The 18,231-nt window shown below is 56.3% G+C and overlaps 1 protein-coding gene across 1 annotated transcript in view; it reads right to left on the bottom strand.

Annotated features, from left to right (window-relative positions):
* Positions 1–18,231, bottom strand: part of DLG3 (discs large MAGUK scaffold protein 3) — a 78,178-nt gene that overhangs the window by 51,410 nt on the left and 8,537 nt on the right. Inside the window, exons 3-4 of the mRNA XM_083876391.1 lie at positions 16,877–17,025; positions 14,587–14,742 (exon numbers count right to left, since the gene is read on the bottom strand). Of these exons, the coding sequence (XP_083732517.1) occupies positions 14,587–14,742; positions 16,877–17,025 (305 nt within the window). The remainder of the gene's footprint in view (positions 1–14,586; positions 14,743–16,876; positions 17,026–18,231) is intronic.

Below are 18,231 nucleotides of genomic sequence, written 5' to 3'. Positions count from 1 at the left end.
ACAGACCGAGACAGTAATGAAGAAAAAATAGAGGAAGGGAAGAAGAGGGTTGTGTTTGCCGAGAGCAGAGGAGGAGAGAATTCCCATTGATTCCCGTGTGTCTGCCTGCTACAGCATCTTGAAATAATAATTAGAAGGATCAATAAGAAATCATGTGAGGTTTGAAGATAATGAATGAAAGAAGCAGACTGAAATGCCTTTCTCTCAAGCAGGGTAAATTGTTTTTCAGGCAGGGTCTAGCCTCCATTTTAATGCTTTGCAAACAGATCCAACCATTTTCTAAGCCGGCTTGTGGGTTCAAAATAAGACCGGTCTCTCCATTTAGGGGAGAGAGGCACAGCCCGAGCACGGGTCTTGGAGAACACGAATAAAATGAATGTGTGTGGGAAGAAATGGAGGCAGTGAAATGGGGCAGAATGCACACAGCACGACCAGAGCAGGGTTACGTAATAATCTCGGGGAGCAGGGACGTAGCAGCAGAGCGAGGAAACCACAACTCAATGGAGAGTGGGTGACAGTTTGGGAGCGCTGGCAAGCGACACTGCCAACCCACGAGGCTGCCCGGCGGCCGGCACACACCGCGCCTGCTGAACACGGCACGACACGGGATGCCCTTGGTGCCGCCAGGGCTTCGGGAACGGCACCGCCAGCAGCGAGGCGCCTCAGCTGGGGCGTCCAAAATACACCGCGCCCGACCAACACCTCGCGCCGAGCAACATCCATCCGGCCCCGTTCGGCCCTGGGAAGGGCTGCTCCAATGCCGGGATCTCACGCCGGGCAGGACCCAGCCCGAACAACGGAAGCGCCAACCCCACCGCTCCGACGGCCAGCCCGAGCGGCGACAACGACGACGACGGCCATCCGCAACGACGGAGATCCAGCCCCGGCACCCAGCCCCGGCACCCAGCCCCGGCATCCAGCCCCGGCATCCAGCCCGGCATCCAGCCCCGGCACCCAGTCCCGGCACCCAGCCCCGGCATCCAGTCCCGTTATCCAGCCCGGCACCCAGCCCGGCATCCAGCCCCGGCATCCAGCCCCGGCACCCAGCCCCGGCATCCAGCCCCGGCATCCAGCCCCGGCACCCAGCCCCGGCACCCAGCCCCGGCATCCCCGCCGGCTGCTCGCGGCGCCCCCGGGGTGATGCTGCGGGCTGTGCCAGCAAACCCCGCACGGACCCCGCGTTCCCCCGCCCGCCCCGTCGGTCCCGCACGGAGGAGCCGCTGCCCGGGGCTGGCCCGTACCTGCTCGTACCAGTCGCGGCTCGAACACGTGCACTCGGGCCACCAGCCCGGGCCGCTCCCGTTCACCTTGGCCCCGCTCTTCCCCGGCGCCGGCGGCGGCGGCTTCAGCGCGGCGGGGTCGCGGGCGGGGGGCCCCAGCTTGGCCTTGCCGCGGGCGGCGGGCGCGGCCCCGCCGGGTGCGGGCAGGGTCTGCGAGCCGTAGCCGCCGTAGCCGTACTGCTCGTGCTGCCACTCGCCGTACGAGGGGGGGTCCATGCGCCGCAGGGCCGCCATCCGCGTTACCTCGTAGCACTCGGGGCACTTGCAGCAGTGGTGGTGCTTGTGCATCGCTGCCCTCACACCATAGAGCCGGCAGGGAGGGAGGGAGGGAGGCGGCGCGGAGGGGCGGGGGGATGGAGGGAGGGATGGAGGGAGGGAGGGATGCTCAGGGGGCGGCAGCGGCCCCCGCCCCGCGCAAGGCGCGCCTGCCGCCTCTTCGCCCGCTCGGCGCCCCCGGCCCCGTGGGAGGAGAAGGAGGAGGAGGAGGAGGAGGAGGAAGGGAGGGGGATGGTGTTACAGCGCGGTGATCTCCGCGGGGGCGCGCCGCGGCATCGCCCGCAACGCCCCTCAGTCCCGGGGCCGCTCCCGGCGCGGGGCGCGGGGCAGCAGCTCCGAGCGGCTCCCCGGCATGGGGCGGCTCAGCCCGGCCCGGCTCGGCCCGGCCCGGCCCGGCCCGGCTCGGTGCGGGACCGCGGCACCTGCGGCGGCGCGGAGCATCCCTCGCCCCCTCCTCCCCCGCAGCGGCCAATCCGCGCCGGCGGAACCTCCGCGCCCCGCCCCGGCGGCGCCGCTCATCCCCGCGTTCATCCCGCACTGCTCATCCCCGCGTTCATCCCTGTGCTCTCCATCCCCACACTCCTTATCCCCACACTCCTTATCCTCGCCGCTCATCCCCGCGCTCCTTATCATCATCGCTCATCCCTGTGCTCTCCATCCCCGCCGCTCATCCCTGCACTCATCCCCACGCTCCTCATCCCCGCCGCTCATCCCCGCACTCCTCATCCCCACGCCCCGGGCAGACCCGGCCGCGCCGCCCCCGCTCCCCCCCGCGCAGGGGCATCCAGAAGGAGCCGAATCCTGCGCTGCCTCGGGCATCACCTCGCCCATCACCCTCAGCCCGTGTCCCGGCCCTTGTGCGGTGCCGTTCCCCCAGCCCCGCGCGGCCAGTTTTGTGGTCGACGCCACGAGGGTTTCACTTTGCTTCAGCTCTGGTCAGCACTGGAGTATGAGATAATTTTTCAAGACCTGAACTGGTCGCTAGGCTGGCAGCAGCACCTCTGTTGCATCTCTGTATCAGAGGCCACCTTGCTTTTTTGGAAATGTTCCACGTGTGCTCCATCAGGTACAGCACTCTGGGGATGCTGCCACTGCCCCCTGAGCCACAGGTGCACTGGGGGTGTAGAAACCCCAAAGGCCTTTGCTGAGCTTTCCTACTGGCATCAGGGATGATAAACGCAGAGCAGAAATGCCTCCTGGTGCAGCAAGGCAGAGGGGCTGCTCCCAGGGTAGCTCAGGCAGTCCTTAACCTCTTCCATAGAAGTGCAGGACTGGAAGAAGCTCAGAAGAGTCATTCAGAGAAATTGACGGAGAGAGAGAGAAAACCCATTACAAAACCCCACATCTGATCATTTAGAATCTGAACTTGGCCTCTTAATGCTCAAAGGTTGTAAAAAACCACTAGGGTAGGTGAAAAAACTATTTAAAGAAATGGTACATAAATGTGTAGAAGAGCACAGGGCTCCCACAGGATATGGCTAAAAGACAGAAGCAGGAGGGGACCACAAGCTGAGCCACAAGATGTGGTGGTGCAACACCTCAGTTCGGGTTCCAAGGTCTGCAAGGCTCCTCCTGGCCCGCTGCAGCTGGTGTAATACGGCCCTGAGCACACGCAGGGCTGTGGGAGGAGGGAGTGCACCATGGCTGGTCAGATAAATGCCCCCTGCCCACTCCTTGTTCCTTTAGCTCTTTAAACTGCAGGACAAAATTACTTCTGCACTTCACCTCTGCACACAGAGGTGCTCCTGCAGGGTTTGCTCCCAAGAGGTCAAGTGGAATGGTTGCTTCTGGGTGAAGGGGAGGGGGCAGAAGACACCCTGTAATCAGGATCATTGCCCCCAAGCACCATATTCCCCACTGCACGATGTAGCACTTGTCCTCTCCAGCACTGCCTGCACTTCACTGTCTTCTAGGCTGCTCAGGTCACCTCAATCACAAGGTGGCTTGATGCCACAGAGTGGTGGAGTGGCTCAGACACTGAGATTTCCCAGCTGCAGGCTTAGGACAGTCATAATGTTCCTGGTAAAGCACCTGTCCTCACCATGGTGACCTCGAGCAGCTGAGCACAGCAGTGCTGCTGAGCCCTCAGAAACAGCCCCACAGGTGAGGCTCACCCTGCTGCTCCCCTGGGCTCTGTCTGGACAGTTTTCAGTCCCGTGTGGCACTGACCCAAAGAGATGCACCAAGATGAAGCCAATGGCTGCACACAAGAAAGTGTTTACACCCTGCAGAGCTCAGTGCCACAGACACAGACACCACAGAAGCTCACTGGGGAAGGACAGGATGGGATGCCTGCATGCAAAGCAAGCTTGTTCAGAATTAATCAGTGAAAAAATGTGTTTGTGTGCATGGCAGGAAAGCATGCAGTGTTGGCTTTAGGAGAGGACTTTACACAGGTTTTAAGAAATTAGGCTCATCTCTACATGCTCCTTGTGCCATCAGATGGGAATGACAGGAGGGACTGGGACAGACAGAAGCCGAGATACACCAAAGTACCTTGTGAAAAAGGCAGCTGGGCAGTGTCTCCCTCATGAGAGCAAAAGGACATGAATTCCTTGTTGGCTACCTGCCCATCTGCACCTCTGAGATAACATCATCAATGAGGTGTGCTCAGCACCTGGGCATAACTAATAATGCTCCATCCCAGCTGCAAACATCCTTCCCACTGCAGTTCCCACCCTGGGATGGCAAGGTTAGGTTGCAGGGATCCTTCCCACTGCCATGGGCCCTCCCCAAAGCCATCCTTGGGCCAAGGTCAGTCAGGAGCCCCATGTGTGGAAGAGGCTGACTCAGGTGGGAGGAAAGCACCAGGGAACTGCACAAGCAGAGTTTGTCACTCCAACTGCTCACACTTGCCCTGCTCCAGAAACATCTCCTGCCACTCTGTCCTGGGAGGGGGGCAGGCAAGGACATGGGCATTCACTCAGGGAGGAAGCGCAGAAGCAAAGGACAAGAGCTGTTAGGGAAAAACGCTTTAATAAGGAGCTGAGTGAACAATAAAGAGAAGCATTTACTTTGATTTTTTTCCCCTCCCTTTTTTTTTTTTTTTTTTTGGTGCATCCTCCACAAGGAAGGTGTCTGGTCCTCTGTGTGCTTGGTCTCTGGCTGCGTTCACAGCTGTTCATGCAATGAGCATCCCCACATGGGAAACAGCCTCACTGCCAGCCCTGGAGTGCCAGTATTGTGCCTCCACCCCATGCCACTTCCCCCAGCTCTCTTATCTGTTAGTACCTTATTGCCAGTGCAATCAGAAGGGTCTTGAGCCTCAGCTGCTGCAGCTCTTTACAGTCCTTCCTCACTTGCTTGCATCTCCCCTCCCAAACCCCACATTTCCCATTTAAGCTTCCATGAGAGTCATTTAATTCATGTGGATTTGTAATGAACTGCATGTGCCACCTGCTAGCCCCAGTTAAAAAGGAAAAAAGTAATCCATGGTTACTCCCAACGTTCCCTAATGCTGCACAGGACTTGGGATACCTAATCAAGCCTAAGAAGAGGCCAGGGCTGGTTGGCCAGGGGCATCCACATTATGTACTTCTCCAGCTTGTTTTAGTGAGTAGTGGCATTTTGGCAACTGGGAGTGGCTTTGCTGGGAGACCAAGTGACATGGGCACCTGCACTGAGGTGCCCAGGCCTGTGTCTGGCAGGGCAGGCACAGTGCCCAGCACTTTGAGGCAGCTGTGGGCATCTCGCTGCAGTAATGTGAGCTTTGAGCAGAGCTAAAGGAGATGGGAGCTGATTTCCAGGCAGGTGCCTTCATGGAGGGAAGTGATTCAAGAGCTCTCTCATTCTCTACCCTCTTCCTACGGGCATTTTCCCCGTCTTATTTAAATTCAGCTTTGGCAGCTGCTCTTTTCACAGGTGCTAATTTCAGCAAAGTGTCAAGAAATCCCCGGAGGTGATGCTATTTACAAGGCACAGAGCTAGGTTTTATCTGGTGTCACCGGCATTTCAGCCCCTGCTGCCGCTCCCCTCCTCTCGCATGGAGTCCTGCGGGAAGAGGAAGGCAAGTGTGAGGTGCCACGGTAGGTTTGTTGTACCTACTGCCCTTGGAGGAGCAGGGGGTGAAGATGGGGCAGGCTGAAGGCAGCCAGCTCCTCGCAGAAACAGCAGCCACCCGAGTGCTTGACTATCACCCAAGAGGAGCTGGATCCTGCCAGGGGAAGCGAAGCCATGCGTTTGCTCTGAGCCTGGCTGCAGACTGGGAGTCCTTATAATGCTCAGGAGGAAGGGGAGGACAGTTTTGCATGGGAGAGGTACCTTTTTCCATCACAATCACCTGCAAAAAGACACCCAACACATGCAGCCCAGGGAAATATATCCAGGCTAGGAGGAGATGAGCAACAAAGAGAGGGACCAGCTGAACTTGGCTCAGTCTGTCAGTCAATTCCTCAGCACTAACACACACCCCATCCAGCAGGAATTTGCCATTTGCTGGGGCTAGGGCTTCTCGATTGGATCTGGAAGAGGTGCTCTGCAGAGCTGGCTGCACAGCTACTGTGGGCAAATGGGGCTGGAGGTTCCTGTGAGCACTGGAGGGTTTGTGCAGTCACAGCCGAGTGGGAAGGGGCAGGGTAAGAAACATCTCACTCCACCAGCAGCAATTCACGCCGGGAAATGTGCAGCTGGGATAATAACAACCAGGCATACCAAGGGACCAATAGCTCTCAGCACTCTCAGGGCAGATGCCCAACAAATTATTCTCCTCTGGGGCAAACCCATTTTTATTCTATTAATGATCCCTGACACATTGCCCAGTCATTGCACCCTTGCTTGTGGCAGCACCAGCACGAGAGTCTTTAATAGACACCATTGGCTGATTTCTGCAACTCACATCACGGACAACTAAACATCTTCCATGGCTGTGCCAGGGGAGGGGAGTGATGGAGACCTGAGGCAGGTCCTTACAGCAGGGCTCAGCCTCCCTGCTTGTAAAGTAGAGCCTGGAGGCGTTATTTAATAACAAGCAAATGCAGCAGGCTTTATGGAACTCCTGACAGCCTGACAATGCCCACAGCTGCTCTCCCCATCCCCTGGCAGGGACGCTCCGTGTGTTGGAGCACTTGCAGCAGGGGCTGGCTGTGGGCTGCCTTAATGCACTTCCCTCCTGCTGCAAGGGCACGGCAATTACAGCACTGACGTGTCCCACGGCCTGGGGGTGCCCACTCCTCCTGTGGGCCTCATTTCCTTTAGAGAATGACGGAGCTCTGGCAGTGTGACCAGGGCACAGCTTCATCACTCCAATCAGGGTCACAGCAAGGTGTTCTGAAATCTCTCTGTGTTTAAGAGAATCAGTTGCTATTTTTTTGGTCCTGTACCTTTGATGTCTGGCTTGTGCCGAGTGTGACACCAGCAGAAATCCTGTTTCCCTGCACCCTTCAGCACACCCAGCACAGACCTGCCCACAGGGACCTTCCCCCACAGCCAGGGCCCAGAGATGTCCCATCCTCGGTTATTCCCGCCCTGCTCGGGGAACAAGAAGGGGAATTCCGTGGGGAACACGCATTCCCTCTTTCTCCTGGCCAGCCCTGCTCCAATCTGCCCCTTCTAGCAAAGCCCATTTTCTGCAACTCCCACCGCCCACAGCCGGTGACTCACAGGGATGCTGCGCCTCATCAGCGCTGCCCCAGAATACACTTCCCGGCAGGGAAACCCGCCCCGCCGCGGGGAGAAAACCCAGCGCTGATGTCCCTCAGAGCCGCGGGCACCCGCGGTGAAGGGGGGGGGTCCGCACCCGGCTGCCGCGGCGCTGCCCCTTTAAGGGAGGCGGAGCCGCTCGGAAATTTGTGAATGGCTGGCCCCGCCCCCGCCGCGCGCGCCGCCCGCCCGGCCAATCAGCGCGCGCGCCGCCGGGCCGCAGCACGCGCACCGGGGCCTCTTAAAGGCGCCGCGCCGCCGCCCGCCCGCCCCCTCACGGCCCTGTGGGGAAGCCCTGAGGTGACCTTCACAGCGGGCCCGGCCGCGGGATGAGGAGCCGCTCCCGGGGCACGGGCACACTCGTGCCGTCCTCAAGGGTGACACGCTAGCGACACAATGCCGGAGGGTGGGTGGTGCTGAGGAGCCAGTCTGCCTCACCCTGACACCAGGGCTGGACACGGGGCGGTCAGCTGGGGCAGCGGCTGGACATCCACACTGGCCGGAGCACAGAGTTCCCCCAAAGGCCACGGGCAGCCGAGCCGTGCTGTGAGGGAGAGCTGCGAGAGCTGTTTCATCACCCCACTCTTGTCCTAGGCCAGAGCAGGAAGGCAGGAGCGCTCCCACAAAGAGCTTATGAAATCTTCCTGCTGAAACACCCCACGAGACTGAGCTGTGCAAAACCCAGCGCTGCACAGAGGGGAAACAGCCCTGCAGTACGGGCCAAGGGGGAGGGAGTGAACTCTGCAACAACGGGGTTGCAATAAACCCGGCCCCGGGTCCAGCCTGGTCTCCCCCTGCACTGCAGTGCAGTGCCCCCTCCTTGCTCTGTTCAGCTCCTCCCTCGGTCTGCTGTAGCCCAGGCTGTGAGATGATCCGCTCTAAAAATACCCCCTGAAAGGGGGGACAGCCTGGCAGGACACTGCCGTGTTTCCTGGACACGTGCGGGTGGGCAGCTGGCTGTGAGGCTGGGGAAGTGATGTTGGCCAGGCACAATGGTCTCCGTGCCAGTGCTTTGGGCACAGGCATTGGTGTACCTGAGCAGTGCCAGCCCCTGCAGCTATCCAGGCCACAGACTGCAGGAGGCCTTTGCCTGAGCCTCAATACTGGGAATAATTTATAGGTGAGATGGCAGCGAGACTCCTGCAAGGTGCTTTGTACCTGCAGGCTGCAGGGCTCTGGCAGGTGCTGCCCTGGGGCAAATCCTTGCTTCCTGCAACAGGGCAGAGACTGGCTTGAAATGCTGCCACTGCTGCAGGCTCACACTGTTTAACCCTCCCAGAGCAGGCAGAGCAAGGCAAGAGGAGCCAGCAGAGAGCACCTTTCCAAGGGCTCACGCTTGGATTCACAAGAGGGATGATTTCCAAACCCACGCTCATTTACTGTCCTCCCCCTGCACTTCCCTCAGATCCTACCAATGCCGAGGATAATACATCTCTCAGCGTAGCTTGATACTGATCCTCCAAATCCTAAAGACCATAAACCTTCATGAGCAGTAATCGTGGCTGCTCTATTTATAACAGTGCCAGTACTGCCTCTGCCACCAGAATCCTGATCTCTGTCCAGCCTGATGCCATTAAGATGCAGTGATGTTCCCCCAGCTCCAGCACTCCAGAATGAAAGCAGCTGGCCTGCCAGGCTCTGCCTTCAAGCTTGGTTTGTTCCTTTAAAAATGGCGAGGAGAGCTCGTTTTTTTTTTTTGCAGAAATGCACCTGGGGGATTTGTCCTCACCCTCCAGAGATGCTGGGGTGGCTGTGAGGGGGAGTGGACTGTGGATGGATGGAGGAGAAATGGGCACATCCCAAGCTCTGGCTCCACATTTCCTGAGCCCCCGGTGGCTCTGTGCTACAGGAGACCGGCTCCAGTGTTTTCCTTTGGTTGCAGCAGGAATATGGTCCATCACCTGAGAAGGCAAAGCAGGAACGTGGGTGGTGCTGTGTGGACCCTGCATCAGCACATTTGGGAAACTCGATGAGCAGAGCAGACAGAGACCCAGCAGAGGCAGTGGAGTGTCTCACTGACCTCCTGGCCAAGGCACTGATGGGCCTGGCCCCTGATCAGTCCCCATCCTGCTGGAGATGCCTGTGAATGGTCTTGGTTCTTGATTTCAGAGCTACACATGAAAGCCATCAGTGTGAATCTCAGTGTGAGAGTTGCTCCAGCAGCTGTGCTCCCTCGGGGACAGGCAGATGCAGACGTTACATGGAGGCAAAGCTGAAGCATTGATCTGGAGGGAGGATGGATGGATGGACACCAAGCCTGTCTGGATGGTTCTGGAGCATGGCTCTCTGTTGGACACTCCCTAGAGCCCCCCATCACCGTTCCCTTTCTGCCATTGCATGGGGAGAGCTCCATGCACTCACACCATCAAAATACCTTCAAAACAGTCACAATGACATGGGTGAATGGAGACACCATATCCATCGAGATTTTCCTGTGCTGCACAGCCAGAAACACCTTGTGTCTGCAAGGATCTTCCTTTTGCTGCTGGTTTTAGACAAGAACTCCCCAAGTAGAGTAGGAATAGGTGACCATGCATGAGATTTTGGTTTGACAGCCTGGTGGCTCTACTGACTTCTTCATCCTTTGCTGAAGGTGGATATTGAGCTGGGAGAAGTGAAGTCTAAGCATGTTCATCTCTGCAGCAGGAACAACAAGAGCCTCTAGTAAAGCTGAGGCCACTCAACCCCAAAATGTCCACTGAAGTGACAGCTCTTACTGACACAGCCCTTGCTGACCCCCGCTTTGAGCAGCATCCCTGGGACACAGGCCACATTCCTGGGTGCCCAGCTGGGTGTCCCTGTAGTGCAGGACTGATATGTAGTCCAATCTGTGTGTGTTACTACAGACAGACACCCTCTTGAGTTCAGCACTTTGGCTTTTGAGCCTGTGCCTACAATGTCACAACAAAAAATTGCCTGAGAGCATCTGAATGCCCTGAAGTGACCTCCAGGCACAAAGTGCCACAAGTAACACTGGGCAGCAGCCTCTGGGCTGGGGGTTGCTGCTGTTCTTCTCTGCTTCTCTTAAAATAAACATGCTCTCCCTTTTGCATGGGGATGCAGTGGGGAGGGTGAAGTTCCCCCAGGAGCTGGTTGCTTCTGTTCTGTGCTCCCATTGCTTGAGCATTAGCCACTTCCTGGGATTTTGTGGTTGCAGGGCTGATGCTGATGGGGTCAGGTTGAGATAAAGCAGTGGCCTGGTAAGGTCTGGCCTGCAGCAATGGCTTCAGCTGCCAGCAGTCAGCCCACACAGAGGGCATGGGGTGGTGGGGACAGCAGGGGCACAACCAAGCAACCTGACAGGGGCTTCTTGCTGGGGCTGCCTTCATTGTCAGACATTCTCCTGCAGCAGAGATCTGATGCATTTCCCTGACGCTCCACGCAAACAGCTCCTCGGTTCTTCCCCTCTCCTGTATCTCACGGAGGAAATGGAGAGCGGTGAGGCTGCAGCCAAGCCAGGGGAGCAGGGAGTTCACAGCATCTGCAGCTGCAGCATCTGCCACACGCCCATCCCATCCTGGACCCTGACCCGCTGCTCCTGGCAGGCAAAGGTGCACAGCACGGGAACGCCCTTCTGCTCTGGCCAAAGGCACACTGGGAAATAGGAAAAAACACTTGAGAGAAGGACGGGAGAAGCAGACAGGCGGTCGCCACGGCGGCGGCACAGCTTGCCTCTCTCAGCCGAGTGCCCCGGGGAGCTCCATGGGCCAGTTCGGCACTTGAGCCGTGCATGTATCTTCTTCCGCAGCAGGTGCAGCAGAGAGGGCTCCTAACACCCTGACAGGGCGCTTCTGCCGGAGCTGTGTCCTCCCTGGGACATTTCTGGCCTCAGCCCCGCAGACTGCACCTCTCAGGCTCAGAGACATCCCGCACACCCGGAGCCTGCGGGAGCAGCAGTGACCCCTGGCAGCGAGCTTTCTTATCCAGCGGTGACTCCAGAGCATGCACGGAATGCCTGACATCCGAGGCAGCCTCGCTGGCGGCTCTCCATCATCTCGGGACCTGCTGTTGCTCCGTGTCAGCTGCCAGGCTGGGCCAGGCACAGCGCTGGGGGCGGCCAGCAGCACAACGAGACACGCCCGGGCAGACGGGAGGGATGCACGGCCAGGAGGAGGAGGAGGAGGAGGCAGAGGGGCGGCCCCGCACTGGCGCGGTGACAGGGATGAAGTCAGAGTGGCTGCAAGCAGGAGAAGGGTGGCAGGGGAAGAGCAGCGCTTCCTCGCAGGCGCGCAGCTCCGCTCATCAGCGGCATTGTTCCTCCTTCATTTATCTCTACAGCTGGCTGCTCCCTGCGCAGAGGATGGGAAGGGCGTTTTGACTGAGAGCAGCAGGCTCCTCGGCAGCCTGGGAGCACAGGCCAGTGACACCGGGCACGGGGCACCCTCGGGAGTCTTCCCGCAGCACATGCACAGGAGCCCTGAGCAGCCCCGCTGAGACAACCACAGGGCTCGGGAAAAGGTGGACATGAAGGACTCAGCAAATAAAACCCCACAAGCTCCAGAAGTCAGGCAGGGTTTTGCCTCTATTAGCCTCGACAGGGCGTTTTATCTGGCAAAGTCCCTTTGCTCTTGCCCCACCGAGGGCTGAACATCCACTTTGCCACGGAGGGATGCTTTCAGCCCACTAAGCCTCAACAGGAAGCACATGTTGTTGCTGTGTTTACCGGCACCTCTTCCTTTGTAGCAGCCATTGGCACACTGCAGGGCTATTCAGAGCACACCCGTGTCCTCGCCAGCAGGCAGAAATTTCCTGTTCCTGGAAGCATTTGAGTGGAGAGGCAATCTATTTGACGTGAATCTTCCTGGCTGAAGCAGGTCATGGTAGCTTTTGCTCTGTTAACAATGCCGTGGAGAGCTGTGGGCAGGGGAGAGGACAAAGCCAGGGCAACAGAAAACTTATTTACATCGATGGATGCAGTAAGAGAATTGCACTTACTTCATGTAGGAAAAGTCAGCTCATGATGTTGCCTTTTATCAGTGGCAGGGTGTCCACTCTCATTCCTGGGCTGATGGCACCAGGGTGGCAGCTGGTGCTCCCCTGCCCCAGCATTAACTATCATTAACTTATAAAAGCTTCCCTGGTTCTTCCAAATGCAATTTGCCATCTCAGGTATTTTTCTGAAATCTGCTTTGGAAGTGCCGGTGGCAAAAAAAGCACTCTGAGGGCTGGAAAGCAAGAAGTCCCCATGGAGCAGGGCAGGAGCTGGGTGTGTAGGTGTTGTCCAGCCCTGGTGCTGTCCTGCAGTGCTGTGGCTGTTGAGAACTGACAGGGGATGTGATGCTGGCAGGAGCTGAGGTGTCCTCAGTGCCTTCATGCAGGAGTGAAGGATGAGAAACAGGGCCCGTGTCATGGTCCAGCAGCACAGCCTGCCCCAGGCAGCTGATCCTGTCTCATGGGGGACTGCTGGAAATGCTTCCCTCTGTCAGGGCAAGGCCTGCATTCAGCAGTGAAGGTGACATCCTGGGGAAAGGCTCACCACTGTGACAAAGGACTCTGCATCCCAGCACAGGGGCTGCTGCAGAGGAGCTCTGCTCAAGCCTGCAGCTCTCCAGCACTGCTTGGCTCCAGCTTCCAGGAAAGCTGCTGGGTTTCTGCAGAAAGCCAAGTTTCAGGCAGGACTACAGGCATGGCAATACCTGGCACTGAACACTACCATCCTCACAGCTTTTCACCTCCAGCTCCCTGCTCTGCCTGCAGCCATGCTGGGAAATGACCACCCTCTGGGATGAAGGAGGTTGCAGATGAGAGCCCTGCCAGAGCACAGTCCTCCCAGAGTCCCAGTCTGCCCACCCAGGTCCCCACAGTTCCTCCCTCTCAGGGCAGTGACCCCCTGCTCAGGGCTGGCAGCTGCAGCCCCTGCAAATGGGTGACCCCCAGGGACTGGCCCCATGCTGACACAGGGCAGCAAAGAAGGAGGCTGAAAAGAATGACAGGAATTATTTCAGGTCTGGAACAACCTGCCTCAACAGTGAGCGAGTGAAGAAGCCAATCTGTTTAGTTTATCTAAGGGAAAGTTAAGAGGGAACTTAGACACATCTATAAATACCTACATGTTGGGAACATTTCTGATTGCCAAGGTCCTTCATCCTAACAAACAAAGGCAGCAAAATTTCCTGGTGCTGAGAGCTAAAGCAAGAGAAATACAGGCTAACAGTAAAATACAGATTTTTAATGTGAAGGATAAATAATCATCAGGCCAGCCAGGCCACGGACAGAGCAGATTCTCCATTGCATGAAGCCTTAAAATCAAAACTAGGTGTCTGCTGCTAAAAGGAGACGTTTCAACTCAGCCAGACATGTGGGACTGGATACAAGAACTGCTGTACTCCATGGCCTGGGAGGGTAAGGAAGAAAATCCCTTAAAATCACAACAGAATCTGTTCCCAATTGCTCAGGCTCTCAGCCTCTCTTGGGTTTTGCCCTGTGATTCCCCTGTGGTGGTGGTTCCCCACCCACTAGCAAATGGAAATCAGCAGCCAAGCTCATTTTCTTGTCATATTCAGAAAACCACTGTCTCGCCCTTGAAAAACTGCTAAAGATATGGTGAATGATTGAAAATGTAGAGAGAAACAAGAGAAAAGGAGAAATTAAACAGTAAGAGAAAAAAAAATGGGGTGTTACCCATTTTATTGCAGTCCAGAAAAAGAAGAGGAAACGTTTAAAAAAGGACAGAAAAGAGGCAGTGCAATTTTTGTATTTAAAATACTTTGGAAGAAGACTTAGACTTAGCAAACAAGCATTATTTCAAACTTTGCCAAGAAAAACAACATTTTCATATAATTTTAAATCTGTGGCGAGCTCCATTCTTCCTGGCCACTTCATCCTTCCCAAAAGTGCATTTTGCCCTTCACTCATCCCTAAAAACTCCCCTCAAACACGCAGCCCAAACGATTCTCTTGCACCAGGTGGGGAGGCTGAGCTTTACGATGCACATCCAAATAAATGGCGTTTCCAAGTAAATAAGGCAGCAGAGAAAAGCTCCCGGGAAGCTGAGGAACGGACCTGCCATTTAAGAGCTCGGAGAAAAACAAAAAAAAAGAAGGAAATCTGCAATGTGGGAGCGTGCCAGCGCTGGGGGCGAGAGGGATGGGCCTGGGAGGATTTCCAGCTCCATTGCAGCCTCGTTATTCCTGCGCCACATCCACCTGCCCTCCCAGCCCTGAGGGCTGACACGGGGCCATGGGGCCAAGGCAAGGGGATGGTTTCAGTGCTGTCCAGCCCCTGGCACAGGTGTCAGCTCGGTTTTCTGGTGTGAGCAGCAGCAGAACAGGCAGGAGGGTGCAGTGCCATCCCCGCAGTGCTGAGAGCTCATGGCCCCAGTGCTGTCCCCTCAGTGCCAGCCACTGGCAGGGCTGGCAGGGTGGGAGGTGGCGTGGGGCACACGGAGGCTCACCTGGGGCAGGGTGCTGTGGGAGCTGAGCACCAGGCTGCAGACACTGGCTGGTGCCTCTGTCCGCCGTGCTGTCACCCTCACCAGCCGTGGCGGTGTCCCCGGAGCGCTGTCCCCAGTTCCCGTGGTGAGCCTCTGCTCAGTGTTCCAGGAGGAGTCCTGAAATCACAAAATCACAGAATGTGTAGGTTGGAAGAGACCTTTGAGATCATTGAGTCCAACCCAGCCCCAACACCTCAAGTAAACCCTGGCACCGAGTGCCACATCCAGTCTGCTTTAAACACATCCAGGGATGGTGACTCCACCACCTCCCTGGGCAGATCATTCCAGTACTCAATCACTCTTTCCCTGAAAAACTTCTTCCTAATATCCAACCTGTATTTCCCTTGATGCAGCCTGAAACTGTGTCCTCTCCTTCTGTCAGTGCTGCCTGGAGAAAGAGACCAATCCCCAGCTGTCTACAACCACCCTTCAGGAAGCTGTAGAGAGTGATAAGGTCACCTCTGAGTCTCTTTTCTCCAGGCTAAACAACCCCAGCTCCCTCAGTCGTTCCTCATATGGCTTGTTTTGCAAGCACCTCACCAGCCTCATTGCCTCCTCTGGACGTGCTCAAATGTCTCAATGTCCTTCCTAAACTGAGGGGCCAGAGCTGGACACAGCACTCAATGTCCATCCTAAACTGAGGGGCCAGAGCTGGACACAGCACTCAAGGTGTGGCCTCACCAGTGCTGAGTACAGGGGAAGAATGACCTCCCTGCTCCTGAGACAAACAGGGCACATGTGGATAGGGCAGGCCAGCTGCCTCCAGGCTCTCCACTGCTTCTGCAAGGGCCAAAATGAGCTTTTCCCCATGCAAGGGGAATAGTGCCTTTGATGGTCATCCCACCTCTCACGTCAGCCTGCCTGGCACTGGCCACAGGGCCGGCAGGGTCACTGCAAGCCATGGTGGAGCTTTGCTGGCCTGAGACTCTTGGACTGTGCCATTGCTGGGTTGCATTTCACGTTTCAGCAACACAAGACACCTCAAACACATTTTTTTATGGAGTAAGGAGGAGGCATTTGGTGTCAGTGGCCTGGGCTGTGTTCAGTGCAAGGAAGCCCTGTGACAGGAGGCTTTTTTCATCCCCCTTACAGACAGGGCACAGTGGAGGGAGCAGGGGCACCGCTCACACCAGCTGTGCAAGGCCCACAGTTCCTTCCCTGCTTGTTTCCACATTGATTTTTCAATGTCTTTATTGAATGTCACATCTCCTTGGGGATTCATAGACTGGCCTGGCCACAGAGACTGGTGGCTATTGCCAGCAGAGTTCACTGTTGGGTAGATCAAGGCTACAGGACACTCAAAAAACCCAAAGCAGGACCCCACTGCCTATGGCATAACAGCACTAAAAATTTGTTCTGAAACACATACTAGAGATGCAGGTTTGACTTTAACTAGAGGGACTGAAAATGTGCAGAGGGTCAAGAAAAAATGGGACTAAAGCAGTTCCTGAGTCAGAGGAACACAAATAACTCCTGCAGTGATTGTGGGCTGTTTTGTCCTCCTTGTTCTTGATCCCCAAACTCCTTTAAAGTGTTCTTCCTTAGATTACATCACTCAGCTCCATCTTCCCTGTGGGATACTTCAATTTGGAGTTCCCCCAGGTATATGATATGAAGCCAGTTCAATCTGTGGGGCAGAAAATGGTGTTTATCTGATAGGGTTATTTCACTGAAAGGAGGAATCCCTGAATTTTTGAGTGGGGGATGGAGGCAGTAAATGGGGGATGGAAAGAAGGCCTGCAAAGACATGAGGCAATTTTATTTACCTTGGTGCCTTTGAGATAACTGAGACCCTACTGCTCAATTCCTGCCTCTCCAGCTGGTGCTGTATCTTTTAGAAGGCTGTCGAAAATTGAGGAGAATGCAAATAAGAGAGACACAAGTTATCTGAGAGCTGGGAAAAAAATCCTGAAAAGGGAAACTTGAAAGACTCAACCTACTTCACTTATCAAAAGTGGCTGGATCAGAGAGCTGAAATGCCTCCATGGGAGACAGTGTCAGACAGGAGCAACTAATCCAGCTGCAACTGCAGAGCAGGAGCCAGAGCTGGAGCTGGAGCTGCTTGCATTGCAAGTAATTCAATTAACACTTGTGAACCAGAGAGGTTGCCTCATTAATGAGACAAGCTATCACAGAGAATGTGTGGGAACAGCCTGGATGTGAGCTGGGCAGGCTGCTGTGCCCCTTGAACCCCTCTCAGCCCAGGAGTGTGCAGGGTCTGGCCCCGCAGCACCACGAGGGTGGCTCTTACCTCAGGCAGGTTTTGGGGCTCTCTGGGAGTGACTGTGGAGCTGGGCTGGCTGGCCCCAAGCTGCTGCCTGGCTGTGCCATGATGTGCATCCAGGCTTGGAGACTGCACGGGTGCAGAGCGCAGCGTGAAATCATAGAACTCATGGATATCTGCAAAATAGCAGGAGAAACATCCTCAGGAGGCAGCCTGATGCCTGATAGCAGCCCTGGGGGGTGCAGCACCTGTGACCTTCCACTCTGAGCCCCCTGTGAGAGGCTGGCACACTGGCAGAGGGCTCTGCTGGCTCCCTGTGCTTGCTGTGTTGCCCACCACACTCCCTCTGCAAGGCAGGAGGGGTAGTGGGGTGCCTGGCTCCCTGTGCAGTGCCCATGGCTCTGGAAGGGATGGGAATGTCCACAGAGCAATGATCACACACTCCACAGGGGCTAAGAGCAAACTCTGCTCAGGAGCATCAACCCAAACCCCACCCCATCCTGCTCTCCTCCAGGCTGTGACAGCCTCAGCCATGGTCCCCTGTCCCTTCTGCTCTGAAAAGCCTCCTGCACCAGGCAGCCCTGATGCTGATGATGCTGATGGGCTGTTCCCTCCCCATCACTGCTCCCCAGCACCCCTGGCCTGTGGAGGGGCTCCCTTCCCAGGGGGACAGGCAGAGAAGCCACAGGGCACTCGGTGTACAAGCTCTAAAGCTGATGACCACAGCTCTGTTAACCCCAGCTCTCTCCTTGTTATCTCTCCTCTTCCCACCTGCACACTGTCACAGCAGATATCAAGCACCCTCATTCTGGGCTCCAAGGACCTGAGCCTGTGGCTGTAAACCACAGTGGCTCTAGACAGAGGCATGAAAATGGGGTATCCCAGCCCTCACTGCTCCAGAGACAGGTCTGGGGTGAGAGTGGGACCTGAGAGCAGCTGCTCTAGTTCCAGAGGGGCTCTGGGAATCCAGACCCTCTTCTAGCCAAGCCAGGAGAATTTTACCCTCTCCATGTCACCCACAGAGGATTCCAGGGAGCAGAAGGGCTGCAGTGGGTTCTGCTCCTCCCTAAGGAAGCTCCCACTGCTGCACACTCAGGCAGCTGCTGGCTCCTGGCAGCCCCCAGTTATTTCCAGAGCCAGCACCTCCAGAGTGGTCAACATATCCACTGCAGAAGTGTTTAATTTCAAAAAGGAAGCTACATCAAAAGTGGGAACCTGTTTTCATGAAGAAACTGAAAGGGGTTACAAAAACTTGTGGGAAGGTCTGAGCCTGTTTAGAGACCCACTGGGAGATCAGAACAGACATGAAGTGTCTGGCTGGAGGATACTGTAAAGGCAAAAGGGAGGAAAGCGAGGCTTGACTGCAGAGGAAGAGAGGCTAT

This window comes from Zosterops lateralis (genome assembly GCF_965231275.1).
Source record: "Zosterops lateralis genome assembly, chromosome: 21".
Taxonomy (NCBI): domain Eukaryota; kingdom Metazoa; phylum Chordata; class Aves; order Passeriformes; family Zosteropidae; genus Zosterops; species Zosterops lateralis.
Note: the sequence above shows the minus strand (reverse complement) of the source record. Positions and strands in the feature narration are given on the sequence as shown.